The 18,038-nt window shown below is 34.1% G+C and overlaps 1 protein-coding gene across 2 annotated transcripts; it reads right to left on the minus strand.

Moving 5' to 3' along the window:
• Positions 1 to 1,404: 1,404 nt before the first annotated feature.
• On the minus strand, positions 1,405 to 17,838 carry LOC105325165 (CD63 antigen). 2 transcript variants are annotated; one of them, XM_066073133.1, is made up of 8 exons: positions 17,708 to 17,838; positions 4,784 to 4,868; positions 4,311 to 4,544; positions 3,957 to 4,031; positions 2,955 to 3,068; positions 2,499 to 2,699; positions 2,258 to 2,341; positions 1,405 to 1,558 (listed from the first exon to the last, which is right to left on the minus strand). In XM_066073133.1, exons 2-8 carry the CDS (start codon positions 4,847 to 4,849, stop codon positions 1,472 to 1,474), a joined length of 861 nt encoding a protein of 286 aa, XP_065929205.1. In that variant the 5' UTR covers positions 4,850 to 4,868; positions 17,708 to 17,838; the 3' UTR covers positions 1,405 to 1,471. The 2 variants fall into 2 exon arrangements, with proteins under 2 accessions (XP_065929205.1, XP_034299761.2); XM_034443870.2 differs by lacking the exon at positions 17,708 to 17,838 and adding an exon at positions 17,072 to 17,402.
• Between the last annotated feature and the right edge of the window lie 200 nt (positions 17,839 to 18,038).

Consider the following 18,038-nt stretch of genomic DNA (forward strand, 5'->3'; position numbering starts at 1 on the left):
TTTTTAAAGACTATTTGGCCAGAAAAAGCTTAAACTTGTGTAGAGGCATCCTCGGGTAGTGTAAATCAAGTTTGCAAAATCACAGTCCCTAGTGGTAGGGCGGGGCCGTGATGGCGGTTTGAATTTTTACATAGGAATATATAGAGAAAATCTTTAAAAATATTCTGGGAAAGTTTTCGGTCCAAAACTCAGTACTTAGTGTAAAAGCACAGGTTATGCAGATTTCAGTTTAATGAATCCATGATTCCCTAGAGAAAAGTGAGGCCACGAAATTTGGAGGGGGGGGGTATATAGGAATAGAGGTACAACAACAAAAAGGGCTTGGTATTTACCAACAAAAATAGATGGATAAAAATTGGAAGATTTTCATTTTTTTTTTAGCAAGATCTATTGTACTTGGTTGTCAAGATATTTTGATACTGTAATGCTAATTTGATCAGAATTAAGGCAATTGTTGCTCAGGTGAGCGATGTGGCCCCTGGGCCTCTTGGTTTTTTTTTTTCTCCTAAAGTGTCTTAACAGATATATGTGACGATCATATTATCGATCCCAATAATGTAAATGACAAACTTAACTTGAAACCTTTTATTAAAAGGAGAAACTTGCTGCCGCGCTGTCATTGAAAAAAGAGCGGCATTTCTCTGTTTTGTCATTTTTCGATTCACGTGTTATTTTTTTTTCTGTAAGTGTTGGGTTTGTGATTTGAAACTTGCAGAGGTCAATACACTGCAAATTGGTGGCACATTTGCATCCACAGTAGCATGCTATTCAATCAGGAATAAGATTGTAAGTCATTTATATTGGTAGTAATCAACCATTTCTCAATATTTATCCCATCTCTGTTGGGCGGGGCAAAATGGACATACCCATATTTACCTGCCCGTAGTGCACTTGCTTTACATTTAACGTATGGTAGATATCCTTAGTTTGGGCGTAATTATCGGGCTCTCTGATTTTATGAATTGTGTCAGAGTGTTCTGCATTAACTTGTTAGATGTATATTGGTAAACATGATACTTAAATTTTTCCCAATTTGCGACACGTTAGGAAAAATAATAAAATTTAGCTGCCAAAAGTTTTAAATCGCCAATTTGACCTTATTAAATCTATTGTCGTAAAGAACATAATTTTTTTAAAATAAAATTTAATATTATGCGGACCAATTATGATTGTGTGCCTTTTTTCAATCAAAGAGACTTTAGGAAATATAATAAAGTAAGTGTGTGCGCCATTTTGAATCGCAATTTTGACCTTATTGACGTCATTTTCGTTAAGGCCAGTATATTTTTCGGACTCGACACATTTTTTATGTTAAAGAAAACAATAATTAACAGTTTGCGTTACCACTAAATTATATAACAATAAGTTATATTTGTTACAAAATTTTTATTTAAAAACGTTTTCACAGCAATATCTCGGTTGTTCATATTTTTCTACAGTCCTGTGTGTGTAGAAACAAGTAAATGTATCTCTAATACATCTTAGCGACATCTGAAATTCGTGCTGTATCATCTCCGATTTGGCAACATATCAAAAATGCAAAGATCACAGCCAGTATCTGTAACGACATAGACATTGTACAATGAATGTGACTATTATTCCGCAATGAGCTACTAAGAAATGCATTATCAGAATAAATATAAACTCAAATCAAGCTCTTAGCGTTGACATGATGCAAACATTTTTATTAATTAAATACTAGTGCCATTTCCTTTTTAAACAAATATCCCATTATATGAAATAAAGACATTATGAGATAAACCCGAAACCAATAAATAAAATAAAAATATGTTGAATTTAATATACTTAAATATGTATTACACATGTATTATAATTATAATCTATCGTTAAGATTAGCACTTAAATTTTCAAACAGGTTTTATACACGTCTTTAATTTTCTGTTTGAAACCTCTGAAACATCCCATGGAATGAAATCAGGAAAAATATGCTTATTACACGACTAAGAATTTGGCATTTAATATAACGCAAACGACTTCTTTGCAAGTTTGCAATAGTGTTATTTGAAAGCTCATCAGTAAGTTTTAAATAAAAAGATAATTTCCTTAACTTCCAAAGGATCGCCTACCATGAATCTATCACCGTTTTAACGAGAGATGTTATAGATGATTGATGATTGTGTAATATTCGGTTCTATAATTGATCTTTTAATAGAGACGATAGCGACTATTTTACTAATTTAAAACTTATTTACACAACAAAGTAAAAGAAGTCTAACAATTATATGAGTCACTTTACCTCGAGTAGAATAATAGTGATCACCACACCAATTATAGCAGGAGACTGAGACAACAACTTATTCTTTAATACGTCGTAACATCCCTGTAAGTACATATTATGTAACAGATTTTTAAAAAATCAGGCACGTCCAAATTGTTTATCTTATGAACTACAATTCTACAAAAAAATATTCAGATGGTTTTTTTGTTCAGTTTACAACGGAAGCAAAACAAATCCACTTAAAACCGTAAAGTACAACCTTGGTGTTGTAAGTTCCACTGTTAACGTTTGTATGACAGCCGGCTGGAGCAGACGTATATGAGCTTTCGTCAACATTGACGCAGCAGGTCTTTGGTATCTCTGAAGTACCCGTCTTACAAGTTCCCGAAGTCAAACACCATGATGTTTGATCGAAATCATTTGTCGCTGATAACACAGGATTAACTCCACAACAGTCAAGCTTTCAGGTAGAAAATACTATTTTATTCTTGTATTATAGGATGTTAAAATATTATTTAGAGTTACTTATACAAAAAATAAATTCCGCTTATTGTTATTAACATGTACTAACAAGTGATTGATAGAGATTGATGTTTGTACTTTATTGTATTTGAAATTAACACAACAAGGAAAAGAGACAAACAGAACAATATTTTGGTCATTAACCTATATGACCTTGTAATTCATACTATTAAGTTAAAATGCTTGTACTTACTGTCATGAACATGTAGTTCCAAGCATTTGAAATTGTATTAGCGTTGGTAATGGTATCGTCTTTGAAATTGTCTTTTAAAGCTACTAGCAATTTGTCTTTTATTTCTTTCTCCACCTTATAAATGATAAATTTAAAAAAAAGATTAATTTAATATAAGAGCTACTATATATACTTAACTGCATGTAAAAGCAATCAACCAGAACTATTCCTCAGTGTAAACATGCTCTGTGTTAAAAGGACAAAACTCATTTACTCAGTGTTACTGGAGACAAGTACCATGTAGGAAAAAAAAGAAGCTGCGTTTGCCATTCAAAAACAACTCTGGGATTTGGTACCATTGTGGGAGAAGCATTGCAATATAGATGTAGTACATTCTTCGGAAAGACCGTATGCAACGCCGACTTTTTATGTCAAAAGTGCAGGAGATAGGTAAAAAGGATAGAAAAAATGGGGTTAGCTAGGGTTTTGCCGTCAACCTTGACATCCCGGTATCAGGTATGTACCCTGAAACAACGGATATAGCTGTAAATAATGGAAGAAGTTTAGTTGAACGTACGGTGAATGATGAACGTGTTCAAACCTCACGTTACAATCCCTCTTTATCTGCAACTATCGCTTTCCAGTTATGTCTGTTGGAAATACTAAGACAACGTGCATATAACATACAACACGTATAATACAAAAACGATAAGTAGTGGAAAATGTAAATATAAGATAGTAAAGTAAAAAAGCGTTCATAACGTATACTGCTCAGACAATAACTGTGAAACTCTTTTTTCAATCACTATACATTAAGAGAACTAGAATTTAAGAGTTAACTGTGTATGGCCTAAAATCAAGAAATCTAACAAAATCGATATGCCTTTTGTCAAGACAAAAACCAATATCGCCCCTTCGGTTATTTCTTTTGTTATTCGCAATAGATCCTTTATCATTCATTTAAAAGTTTCAGTCAAATTGTAATATATTCGATCTAAATCCTATAAAATACTTTTTACTTACCTTGTTTTTCATTGTAAACCACATAGCTATAACCGCAATCTTCATAACAAGCAGTATTAGAATTAAGATTGCATACTGAAAGAGCACGTAATACTGACATAAATGGTGGTAATAATGATAATTATAATTTATTTAAATCATACCGATAAACCAATTGAATATACATAGGAAGATATTTTTCGGTCTTATAAATATTTTATAAGTGTTCCAAAATGCAAAAAGTGTTGTAAAGTAAAAGAAAAAAAAATGAAAAAAAGCGCACTAAAGTAAAAAACTATCATTAGAGAACCTTTATTTATAACCTTTCGGTTGATTCCATCATTTTATTGTAATTAACGAACAAGTAATACTCACCGTAACCAGCATGCATTTATTCTGACAACATGCTCCAAAGAGACCCAGTCCCGACACCACCAGTATGAAGACTCCGATTACAATTATCAGAATGGACAGACTGTTGACCATGCTGCCTGCTTGGAAGGAGCCGACTTTGATTGAATCAAGAAGAGGCTTGATGTGGTCTGTGTTAATGTTTGACAGGTTTGACAAAGCCAAACCCCCAGCTATGGCAAGCCCTAGTCCCATTAACTGTTAACGATTGCATGAAAATGAAAAAAGTATTTAAAATGTTTAATTAATTAGATATGCCTTTTGTTTTGTTCTGTGTTTCCTATGAATAATATATTTTTGCTGTTTAGAAAAAAATTAAGCACATTAAGTTCATTTAAAAGATTGTTTGTTTATAACCCTATGAAAACAAAACAAAAAAATACTAGTATTTTTTATGCAAAAAAATATTTTTGAGTACTTAAGTTTTGAGTACTTACAAAGAAAATAACGTTGATGCCAATTAAAAAGGCCATCCCGAGTTTTCCACCACAATTGAGCGACATGGTCAATGTTTAACACTCTCTAAAATTATTTAATAATTTATTATATGACTACTCAACTTGACATATATATAAGATATACTAAATACATTTTTAAATATCAGTTACTGTTTACACATTTACTTCAAACAAGTTTCTGAGTACCTGTTTGTTTAATGTTTGAAAAATGTTTAGAATTTACAAAATTCTATTAACAAACTGTAACAGTTCAATTAATTTAAGAGTAAATTTTACTTAAAGGGTCATCACTACCTTGTGAAAAAATTCGCACATCAACCCCACTGTCACAATAGACATTGTCCCAATGATTTTTATTCTATTTTGTTGCTATATATTCGCATTATATTACATGCAACCATACGATTTGCCGTTTATTTAAAGGGGCATAGTCACGATTTGGGTCTAATTTCATTTTTCAATTTTTAGTGTTTATAATGCTTTATAAAACCATTTCTAATGATCAACCAAATTTTAAGTGGCAGTTGAGGAGTTATTATCAAGATACAGATCTCGCAATTCTTTGTCATGTAAACAATGTTCGTGTCCCGTTTATGTTTACTTTGGTTTAATATACTTGTAGAAGTTCTTTTTAAAGCTAATTTATATCTGTGTATTACTGTTTTGGGTTATTGCCCTTGATTTATTGATTCTTGATTATTTTAATTAATGCATCCACTGTTAACTAATTAATGTGATGATTATTTTTATACAATAATAAATATTCAATGTATATAAGTTGTTCTGCATAAGTAGTTTTGGGTTAGGCTGGATTAGTTTGTTTATTTTTGATTTCCAATTTTTAGATACTATGAATTATTTTAGGCTGGCACATATATAGGGACAGTGTCTATTGCATTGCAACGAGTGAAGTATTATTATTGAAGTTTTACATAGGAATATATAGAATAAATCTTTAAAAATCTTCTTCTCAGAAACTAATCATCCAGGAAAGCTGAAACTTGTGTGGAAGCATCCTCAGGTAGTGTAGATTCAAAGTTGTGAAAATCATAACCCCTGGGGTTAGGTTGGGGCCACAATGGGGGGTCAAAGTTTTACATAGGAATATATAGAGTAAATCTTTAAAAATCTTCTTCTCAGTAACTAATCAGCCAGGAATGCTGAAACTTGTGTGGAAGCATCCTCAGGTAGTGTAGATTCAAAGTTGTGAAAATCATGATCCCTGGGGGTAGGGTGAGGCCACATTGGGGGAGGGGGTGTTAAAATTTTACATAGGAATATATAGAGTAAATCTTTAAAAATCTTCTTCTCAGAAACTAATCAGCCAGGAAAGCTGAAACTTGTGGGAAGTATCCTCAGGTAGTGTAGATTCAAAGTTGTGAAAATCATGACCACTGGGGGTAGGGTGAGGCCACATGGGGGGGGGGGGGTGTTAAAGTTTTACATAGGAATAAAGAGTAAATCTTTAAAAATCTTCTTCTCAGAAACTAATCAGCAAGATGATTCTTTTTAATTGTTAAGACTTTGGCTCCAGGACAATTCTTCGGCCTCACAAGAAGGTTCAGAGTTTGATGTAGCTAAATATCCCATATACAAACAATTGTAAAGGATCTTTTTGAGAACTGCAATACTCAACATGTGATATGACTATAAAATTGAAGCAGGCAGCTATTTTTTCATTAGAATCTTTTTGTATTACTGTTTTGGGTTATTGCCCTTGATTTATTGATTCTTGATTATTTTATAATTCGTTTTAAGCATAAATATAAATAAATAGTTCCTAGCGTATATCTCATTCGTTTTTGGGTCTATAACTGGAATTTTCACTTCAATATTAAAATTGTAAACAAAGCTTTGTTCACATGACGAAGAATTTTGAGGTCTGTATCTCGCTTATAATACGACGACTGGCATTAAAACTTTGGTTGCCTGTTACAAATGCCTTACTAAAACATTGTAAATATTAAAAACGGAAAAATATTTTTTGACCGAAATCGTGACAATGCCCCTTTCATTTGCCGGAGTGATCGTTCGTTTATTTACGCTTTATAGGTATCTGCGCTGTTACATTTACGTTCAAGTCGCTTTTCTTAAATTTCTATACCTATCAGATTTGTCTGGTAGGTTGTAATTAGACTTGTCTGGTAGGTTGTTATTAGACTTGTTTTGTACGTTGTTATTAGACTTGTCTGGTAGGTTGTTATTAGACTTGTTTGGTAGGTTGTTATCAGACTTGTTTGGTATGTTTTTATTGGACTTGTCAGGTAGGTTGTTATTAGACTTGTTTGGTAGGTTGTTATTAGACTTGTTTGGTAGGGTTTTTCAGACTTGTTTGGTAGGTTTTTATTAGACTTGTCTGGTATGTTGTTGTAACTCTTGTTTGGTAGGCTGTTATTAGACTTTTTTGGTAAGTTGTTATAAGACTTGTCTGGTAAGTTGTTATTAGACTTGTCTGGTATGTTGTTATTAGACTTGTTTTGTAGGTTGTTATTGGACTTCTCTGGTAGGTTGTTATTAGACTTGTTTGGTAGGTTGTAATTAGACTTGTTTGGTAGGTTTTTATTGGACTTGTTTGGTAGGTTTTTATTAAACTTTGTCAGGTATGTTGTTGTAAGTCTTGTTTGGTAGGTTGTTATTAGACTTGTTTGGTAGGTCGTATTAGACTTGTCTGGTAGGTTGTTATTAGACTTGTCTGGTATGTTCTTATTAGACTTGTTTTGTAGGTTGTTATTGGACTTGTCTGGTAGGTTGTTATTAGACTTGTTTGGTAGGTTGTAATTAGACTTGTTTGGTAGGTTGTTATTATACTTGTTTGGTAGGTTTTTATTGGACTTGTCTGGTTGGTTGTTATTAGACTTGTTTGGTAGGTTGTTTTTAGACTTATTTGGTAAGCTGTTATCATACTTGTGTGGTATGTTGTTATTAGACTTGTTTGTTAGGATGTTTAGAGAATTGTTTGGTAGATTGTTTTTAGACTTGTTTGGTAAGTTTTTTTTAGCTCACCTAAGCTGAAAGCTCAAGTGAGCTATTCTGATCACATTTTGTCTGTCGTCCGTCTGTCCGTCCGTCTGTCCGTCTGTCCGTCTGTCTGTCCGTAAACTTTTCACATTTTCAACATCTTCTCAAGAACTACTTGGCCAATTTCAACCAAACTTGGCACAAATCATTCTTAGGCAAAGGGGATTCAAAGTTGTGAAAATTAAGGGCCACACCCGTTTTCAAGGGGAGATAATTAGAAATTAATGAAAAATTTCGAGAAATTTTCAAAAATCTTCTTCTCAAGAACCAGAAAGCCAGGAAAGCTGAAACTTGTGTGGAAGCATCCTCAGGTAGTGTAGATTCAAAGTTGTGAAAATCATGTTCCCCGGGGGTAGGGTGGGGCCACAATGGGGGGTCGAAGTTTTACAAAGGAATAAATAGAGTAAATATTTAAAAACCTTCTTCTCAGAAACTAAACAGCCAGGAAAGCTGAAACTTGTGTGGAAGCATCCTCAGGTAGTGTAGATTCAAAGTTGTGAAATTCATGACCCCCGGGGGTAGGGTGGGGCCACAATGGGGGGTCGAAGTTTTACATAGGAATATATAGAGTAAATCTTTAAAAATCTTCTTCTCAGAAACTAATCAGCCAGGAAAGCTGAAACTTGTGTGGAAGCATCCTCAGGTAGTGTAGATTCAAAGTTGTGAAAATCATAACCCCTGGGGTTAGGTTGGGGCCACAATGGGGGGTCGAAGTTTTACATAGGAATATATAGAGTAAATCTTTAAAAATCTTCCTCTCAGAAACTAATCAGCCAGGAAAGCTGAAACTTGTGTGGAAGCATCCTCAGGAAGTGTAGATTCAAAGTTGTGAAATTCATGACCCCCGGGGGTAGGGTGGGGCCACAATGGGGGGGTCGAAGTTTTACATAGGAATATATAGAATAAATCTTTAAAAATCTTCTTCTCAGAAACTAATCAGCCAGGAAAGCTGAAACTTGTGTGGAAGCATCCTCAGGTAGTGTAGATTCAAAGTTGTGAAAATCATAACCCCTGGGGTTAGGTTGGGGTCACAATGGGGGGTCGAAGTTTTACATAGGAATATATAGAGTAAATCTTTAAAAATCTTCTTCTCAGAAACTAAACAGCCTGGAAAGCTGAAGCTTGTGTGGAAGCATCCTCAGGTAGTGTAGATTCAAAGTTGTGAAAATCATGACCCCCAGGGGTAGGGTGGGGCCACAATGGGGGGTCGAAGTTTTACATAGGAATATATAGAATAAATCTTTAAAAATCTTCTTCTCAGAAACTAATCATCCAGGAAAGCTGAAACTTGTGTGGAAGCATCCTCAGGTAGTGTAGATTCAAAGTTGTGAAAATCATAACCCCTGGGGTTAGGTTGGGGCCACAATGGGGGGTCAAAGTTTTACATAGGAATATATAGAGTAAATCTTTAAAAATCTTCTTCTCAGTAACTAATCAGCCAGGAATGCTGAAACTTGTGTGGAAGCATCCTCAGGTAGTGTAGATTCAAAGTTGTGAAAATCATGATCCCTGGGGGTAGGGTGAGGCCACATTGGGGGGGGGGGTGTTAAAATTTTACATAGGAATATATAGAGTAAATCTTTAAAAATCTTCTTCTCAGAAACTAATCAGCCAGGAAAGCTGAAACTTGTGGGAAGTATCCTCAGGTAGTGTAGATTCAAAGTTGTGAAAATCATGACCACTGGGGGTAGGGTGAGGCCACATGGGGGGGGGGGGGTGTTAAAGTTTTACATAGGAATAAAGAGTAAATCTTTAAAAATCTTCTTCTCAGAAACTAATCAGCAAGATGATTCTTTTTAATTGTTAAGACTTTGGCTCCAGGACAATTCTTCGGCCTCACAAGAAGGTTCAGAGTTTGATGTAGCTAAATATCCCATATACAAACAATTGTAAAGGATCTTTTTGAGAACTGCAATACTCATCATGTGATATGACTATAAAATTGAAGCAGGCAGCTATTTTTTCATTAGAATCTTTTTGTATTACTGTTTTGGGTTATTGCCCTTGATTTATTGATTCTTGATTATTTTATAATTCGTTTTAAGCATAAATATAAATAAATAGTTCATAGCGTATATCTCATTCGTTTTTGGGTCTATAACTGGAATTTTCACTTCAATATTAAAATTGTAAACAAAGCTTTGTTCACATGACGAAGAATTTTGAGGTCTGTATCTCGCTTATAATACGACGACTGGCATTAAAACTTTGGTTGCCTGTTACAAATGCCTTACTAAAACATTGTAAATATTAAAAACGGAAAAATATTTTTTGACCGAAATCGTGACAATGCCCCTTTCATTTGCCGGAGTGATCGTTCGTTTATTTACGCTTTATAGGTATCTGCGCTGTTACATTTACGTTCAAGTCGCTTTTCTTAAATTTCTATACCTATCAGATTTGTCTGGTAGGTTGTAATTAGACTTGTCTGGTAGGTTGTTATTAGACTTGTTTTGTACGTTGTTATTAGACTTGTCTGGTAGGTTGTTATTAGACTTGTTTGGTAGGTTGTTATCAGACTTGTTTGGTAGGTTTTATTGGACTTGTCAGGTAGGTTGTTATTAGACTTGTTTGGTAGGTTGTTATAAGACTTGTTTGGTAGGGTTTTTCAGACTTGTTTGGTAGGTTTTTATTAGACTTGTCTGGTATGTTGTTGTAACTCTTGTTTGGTAGGCTGTTATTAGACTTTTTTGGTAAGTTGTTATAAGACTTGTCTGGTAAGTTGTTATTAGACTTGCCTGGTATGTTGTTATTAGACTTGTTTTGTAGGTTGTTATTGGACTTCTCTGGTAGGTTGTTATTAGACTTGTTTGGTAGGTTGTAATTAGACTTGTTTGGTAGGTTTTTATTAAACTTTGTCAGGTATGTTGTTGTAAGTCTTGTTTGGTAGGTTGTTATTAGACTTGTTTGGTAGGTCGTATTAGACTTGTCTGGTAGGTTGTTATTAGACTTGTCTGGTATGTTCTTATTAGACTTGTTTTGTAGGTTGTTATTGGACTTGTCTGGTAGGTTGTTATTAGACTTGTTTGGTAGGTTGTAATTAGACTTGTTTGGTAGGTTGTTATTATACTTGTTTGGTAGGTTTTTATTGGACTTGTCTGGTTGGTTGTTATTAGACTTGTTTGGTAGGTTGTTTTTAGACTTATTTGGTAAGCTGTTATCATACTTGTGTGGTATGTTGTTATTAGACTTGTTTGTTAGGATGTTTAGAGAATTGTTTGGTAGATTGTTATTAGACTTGTTTGGTAAGTTTTTTTTAGCTCACCTAAGCTGAAAGCTCAAGTGAGCTATTCTGATCACATTTTGTCTGTCGTCCGTCTGTCCGTCCGTCTGTCCGTCTGTCCGTCTGTCTGTCCGTAAACTTTTCACATTTTCAACATCTTCTCAAGAACTACTTGGCCAATTTCAACCAAACTTGGCACAAATTATTCTTAGGCAAAGGGGATTCAAAGTTGTGAAAATTAAGGGCCACACCCGTTTTCAAGGGGAGATAATTAGAAATTAATGAAAAATTTCGAGAAATTTTCAAAAATCTTCTTCTCAAGAACCAGAAAGCCAGGAAAGCTGAAACTTGTGTGGAAGCATCCTCAGGTAGTGTAGATTCAAAGTTGTGAAAATCATGTTCCCCGGGGGTAGGGTGGGGCCACAATGGGGGGTCGAAGTTTTACAAAGGAATATATAGAGTAAATCTTTAAAAACCTTCTTCTCAGAAACTAAACAGCCAGGAAAGCTGAAACTTGTGTGGAAGCATCCTCAGGTAGTGTAGATTCAAAGTTGTGAAATTCATGACCCCCGGGGGTAGGGTGGGGCCACAATGGGGGGTCGAAGTTTTACATAGGAATATATAGAGTAAATCTTTAAAAATCTTCTTCTCAGAAACTAATCAGCCAGGAAAGCTGAAACTTGTGTGGAAGCATCCTCAGGTAGTGTAGATTCAAAGTTGTGAAAATCATAACCCCTGGGGTTAGGTTGGGGCCACAATGGGGGGTCGAAGTTTTACATAGGAATATATAGAGTAAATCTTTAAAAATCTTCCTCTCAGAAACTAATCAGCCAGGAAAGCTGAAACTTGTGTGGAAGCATCCTCAGGTAGTGTAGATTCAAAGTTGTGAAAATCATGACCCCCGGGGGTAGGGTGGGGCCACAATGGGGGGGGTCGAAGTTTTACATAGGAATATATAGAATAAATCTTTAAAAATCTTCTTCTCAGAAACTAATCAGCCAGGAAAGCTGAAACTTGTGTGGAAGCATCCTCAGGTAGTGTAGATTCAAAGTTGTGAAAATCATAACCCCTGGGGTTAGGTTGGGGTCACAATGGGGGGTCGAAGTTTTACATAGGAATATATAGAGTAAATCTTTAAAAATCTTCTTCTCAGAAACTAAACAGCCAGGAAAGCTGAAACTTGTGTGGAAGCATCCTCAGGTAGTGTAGATTCAAAGTTGTGAAAATCATGACCCCCAGGGGTAGGGTGGGGCCACAATGGGGGGTCGAAGTTTTACATAGGAATATATAGAATAAATCTTTAAAAATCTTCTTCTCAGAAACTAATCATCCAGGAAAGCTGAAACTTGTGTGGAAGCATCCTCAGGTAGTGTAGATTCAAAGTTGTGAAAATCATAACCCCTGGGGTTAGGTTGGGGCCACAATGGGGGGTCAAAGTTTTACATAGGAATATATAGAGTAAATCTTTAAAAATCTTCTTCTCAGTAACTAATCAGCCAGGAATGCTGAAACTTGTGTGGAAGCATCCTCAGGTAGTGTAGATTCAAAGTTGTGAAAATCATGATCCCTGGGGGTAGGGTGAGGCCACATTGGGGGGGGGGGTGTTAAAATTTTACATAGGAATATATAGAGTAAATCTTTAAAAATCTTCTTCTCAGAAACTAATCAGCCAGGAAAGCTGAAACTTGTGGGAAGTACCCTCAGGTAGTGTAGATTCAAAGTTGTGAAAATCATGACCACTGGGGGTAGGGTGAGGCCACATGGGGGGGGGGGGGGTGTTAAAGTTTTACATAGGAATAAAGAGTAAATCTTTAAAAATCTTCTTCTCAGAAACTAATCAGCAAGATGATTCTTTTTAATTGTTAAGACTTTGGCTCCAGGACAATTCTTCGGCCTCACAAGAAGGTTCAGAGTTTGATGTAGCTAAATATCCCATATACAAACAATTGTAAAGGATCTTTTTGAGAACTGCAATACTCAACATGTGATATGACTATAAAATTGAAGCAGGCAGCTATTTTTTCATTAGAATCTTTTTGTATTACTGTTTTGGGTTATTGCCCTTGATTTATTGATTCTTGATTATTTTAATTAATGCATCCACTGTTAACCAATTAATGTGATGATTATTTTTATACAATAATAAATATTCAATGTATATAAGTTGTTCTGCATAAGTAGTTTTGGGTTAGGCTGGATTAGTTTGTTTATTTTTGATTTCCAATTTTTAGATACTATGAATTATTTTAGGCTGGCACATATATAGGGACAGTGTCTATTGCATTGCAACGAGTGACTGTTTGGGGTTAAACTTGAACAGGTACGGAGAGATTGAGGGTGTTGACATCCCTGCTCTTTCTAGTCTTCGTGTTTTTCCAACCAACGAAACAGAATGTGCGGTCATTTCTGCCCTGTATCGCATTGATACAAGTGTGCGGTCATACCTGCTTGTATTGGTGGTGGTTGCGGCGGAGCACTAGTGTATGGTCATCCCTGCTGGTATTCTGGCCTTTCTAGTGTGCGGCACTCCCTGCGTTAGGTTGAGCTGTTGGCGCAAGTGTGAGGTCATCCCTGCTTGCGTTATCTCTGCTTGCATTAACGTTGGTACCTGTTGAGTTGCGTAGGTGTGCGGTCATCCCTGCCTGCATAACGTTGAGTCCCTATATATGTGCAGGAGCGGTGATTAAAGTCTGCTCTTGTAAATATTTTCAGCAATCAGGGCTATCCGAGTTCCAAGGGGGAAAAATGGATTTTATTTATACAGGAACTACATGTATTAATGTACATTGTCCAGATTGTATTATGACTCCATTAAGCTGACTTCATCATACCTATTGTTCCTCAGGTGAGCGATGTGGCCCATGGGCCTCTTGTTTGACTTATTTGGTAAGCTGTTATCATACTTGTGTGGTATGTTGTTATAAGACTTATTTGTTAGGTTGTTTTGAGACTTGTTTGGTGGGTTGTTATTAGACTTGTTTTGTAGGTTGTTATTGGACTTGTTTGGTAGGTTTTTATTAGACTTGTTTGATGGGTTGTTATCAGACTTGTCTGGAAGGTTGTTATATGACATGTCTGGTAGGTTGTTTTTAGACTTGTTTGGTAGGTTGTTATTAGACTTGTTTGGTAGGTTGTTATCAGACTTACTTGTTAGGTTGTTATTAGACTTGTTTGGTATGTTGTTATTAGACTTGTGAGGTATGTTGTTATCAGACTTGTTTGGTAGATTGTTATCAGACTTGTTTTTTATGTTGTTTTAGACTTGCCTGGTAGGTTGTTATCGGACATATTTGGTAGGTTGTTATTAGACTTGTCTGGTAGGTTGTTATTAGACTTGTCTGGTAGGTTGTTATTAGACTTGTCTGGTAGGTTGTTATTAGACTTGTCTGGTAGGTTGTTATTAGACTTGTCTGGTAGGTTGTTATATGACTTGTCTGGTAGGTTGTTATAAGACTTGTCTGGTAGGTTGTTATTAGACTTGTCTGGTAGGTTGTTATTAGACTTGTCTGGTAGGTTGTTATTAGACTTGTTTGGTAGGTTGTTATTAGACTTGCTTAGTAGGTTGTTATCAGACTTTTTTGGTAGGTTTGTGTAGATGTTCTTTAGGGGTGTTACCGGATTTCACTTTATTTAGTTACTTTAACCAGTAAAACTTGTTTGATGATACTCTGACCCAAGATATCCTCGATTCACATTTTGATTAATTACTCAATAGTTATAAATACCTCAGAGTTCACATGATGTTCATTCATATGTATAAACAATTTTCAAATTTCTCAATTGTAATTGCCCCGTTAGCTTATAAGGTTTCAATACACGGCTGAAAATGCGATGTCTATGGGAATTTTAGTATTGCAGCAAGCCCGGATGAAAACGTGAAAAAATATTGCGAGGTATTCCGAGTGACTTCCAAATTGAATAAGTATAAAACTTACTATTATAAATCTCCGTAAGAAATCTGCTTTCGTTCGTGATTTTAGTTGAGTGAAAAATGATAAAGTTAAAGAAAATATCTTCGAAATTTTCCCTTTCATCGATTTCAATCGCACTTTCCCCACAGATATTTATATTTTTTATTAAAAATCGTCCAAATGTGCTGCATGACTATTTTGGGACAGACTATAGTTTAGGTGGCTACATGTGTAGATACGGGTTGTTGGCTGGATTTCTTTAGAAAATGTTTGGACGCTGAGCAGTATGTTTGTACCCTTGCTGTGTGAATTTGGATTTTATGTGTCTCCTATGTCTCCCCTGCTAAATGATCTCAAGAACATGTGCCTGTGTGGTTTTCTTTAGCGCTGGCGTTGTGCTGCAAGACCTGACTGCCTACATTTTGTGTGTTTTATTGTCACAACTCAGAAAGCTTAACTTAACGGTATTTTGATTGGTTTGATGAATGATATGATTGTATCGTAATTTATTTAGTAATTTGTCTAGAACTTGTTCAATAACAGAATTCAAAAAATCAGAAAACAAACCAGTATTATTATTCGAACTGTAATGTCATTAGCCTACTTGTTTTTTAAAGCAGTAGCTATTAGTGGGTGTGCATTAAATGGCATGATGTTTGTAATGATTTATTAGAAAACTGTGTTTTAATTCTAGGTGACCACTTTTTATTTTTACTTTAAAATAAACTTGTATCGGTGGAACAGAATGTAATGAAGTGGAGCGTGGTAATGTTAGGAGGAGGACATATGGAGGCCCGTGGGAAATCAGGATTATTTTTTCTACAAATGTAGATAATTATATGTTTATTTTTATGTGTTATTGACGTTGTTGATGAAGCAAGTGTGGGTAGTTATTGAAAGAACAGTTCAGTTCAGTTGTGACAACCACCCACCTGATATACTAAAAAAAGGTTTGAAATTCTAGTATACGTTCATAGAATTATATCATTTAGATAAGGGACTAATATAGCTCCCTTAAATGAACATAACATGTTGAATGTACGTTTATGTTTCCTGTATGTACACGTAAAGTTTTCTTTATACTTTTCATTTTGATTCAACTGCCCTGTAATTGTTGCATAAAACGATTTATATTTTTAGGAAACATGGACACAGGCTTAAACAAACAAAATATGTTCATGAAAAGTTTATCCCTCCAAGACTTAACACTGACAGAAAATTTTGCTATTTCAAAGCTGCTGCGCTCTTTATTCCCTATTAAAAATGATAAGAAAAATACTCATGTTTATCTACTTTTAGTTGAATTAAATAAAAAGTCACATACATGTTCTACCAGTGTGTGAAATTAAATGACAAGAACGGATGAAACACATATTCCAAAAATTTGAATATTTGAATATCAACTTTTAAAAAATATAAAGCAAAAGTCCGAAAAGATTTCTAATTCGGGACCTGCAAGTCAGTAGATCGAACCTATGTAAAGAGAACACACAAATTCGTTGTTATAAACAGTTTCATAATGGATTTAAATCGCCATGTTGTGCCCTAGCGGTTTCTTAAATACTGAGTTATTGTAACACTGTGTCGATGACCCTTTCAATTAATCAAATCTTTTTTTTTAATAAAATCTTTTACAGACTTTTTTTCGGTATAAAATGAACGTGTAAGTCATCGCTATAAACAGTTAAAAATAATTTTATAATTGAATGATACGAATACTATTTTGAGTTCAATTTATATTGTAGATAAGAGATTGATCTGTTTAAAAAATTAACCAAATTAAGCAAATCAGCTGAATTCAATGTAAAAGACCCTATGACAAATTTTAATTTGAAATTGTTGTAAACATACAAATACTTAAAACAATTTGGTTATTTTCATTATGAAAAAATGGCATTTAATCATTTAGATAAATTTCATTTTTTTAAATGATGAAACAGTATTTACAACTGTTAACACAACCAATGTTACAATTTATTTTATCACGGGTATCTGTTTCTTTACTACATGTATCATATTATTTCAAATGACAAAATTAACACAATGAAGAAAACCTGCAAAAAAACCACACTTTGACAAACAAATATACATCACCTAATATCACAATATACCTACTTTACTTCTCGGGGTATGTAGTTGTTTAACACCAGTTTACTTTAAATTGGTGTCAATTTTTTTTATCAGGTAATCAATTCTTTCGCGTGACAAATTAACAAATGCAGCGTTGTTCAGTAACACGAACTTTAAATCTAGTATTTATTTTTAGGCGACAAAAAATCAACCTCTTAGCAACTTTTGTACCCAGTGTCATTGTATTCGGGTTTTTTTATGTTCCAAACAATGTTTCAGTCCTTTGTAATATGAAACTGATTCAAATTCCTTTTTTGGAGGTATTTTATTGCAAAAAAATCCACCTCTTTCGCTACAACATGTTTATATAAGGTTTTTAAATACATATTTTTACCAAATATAAATAGTTATTTAATTAAAAATTGTGAGTGATTTATTAAATTTAAGGTATTCGATGTGTAATGAATTGCTATTAGACAATTTTGAATTATTTTAAATTAGTTTAAAATGTATTGCTAACAAAAACAATATATAATATAATATTCCCACTGAAAGAAATTTACGCATATAAATGTGTTAATTTTGAGAATATTAGTCATATATTAGTTATGAAAGGAATATCATATACAATATACAAAAAACCACTTTTCATTCAAAGATATGAAACTATTTGTATATTACCTTTTGTCGCAAGCTTCCTATATAATCTAGATCAGCTTTGCATTTGAGTAAGATGTCTTTGCTAAGTTGTTTAAGTCCTCGAGTCAAAGATCTCAAGCATCGTATAAACAAATAACGAATCAAAGGAAAAATAGAGATACTCGAGATATCGTGAATGCAGTTAAACGTCTTACACCTTTAGTTAAGAAACGCTTGTTAGTAACGATATTTTAATATCGTAACCGTATCACGAATGAGTTATGTGTATGTAAATTATATATATATATATATATATATATATATATATATATATATATATATATATATATATATATATATATATATATTCTGG

Source organism: Magallana gigas, chromosome 2 (genome assembly GCF_963853765.1).
Source record: "Magallana gigas chromosome 2, xbMagGiga1.1, whole genome shotgun sequence".
Classification (NCBI taxonomy): domain Eukaryota; kingdom Metazoa; phylum Mollusca; class Bivalvia; order Ostreida; family Ostreidae; genus Magallana; species Magallana gigas.

What these genes read in the sequence shown, in the direction of transcription:
- LOC105325165 (XM_066073133.1), bottom strand. Translation starts at nt 4,849, where the DNA reads ATGTCGCTCAATTGTGGTGGAAAACTCGGGATGGCCTTTTTAATTGGC. An exon ending in GGAACTACATGTTCATGACA is followed by an intron (nt 2,700 to 2,954) that starts GTAAGTACAAGC and finishes TCTACCTGAAAG; the next exon opens with CTTGACTGTTGTGGAGTTAA. An exon ending in TCACTATTATTCTACTCGAG is followed by an intron (nt 1,559 to 2,257) that starts GTAAAGTGACTC and finishes ATGTCGTTACAG; the next exon opens with ATACTGGCTGTGATCTTTGC.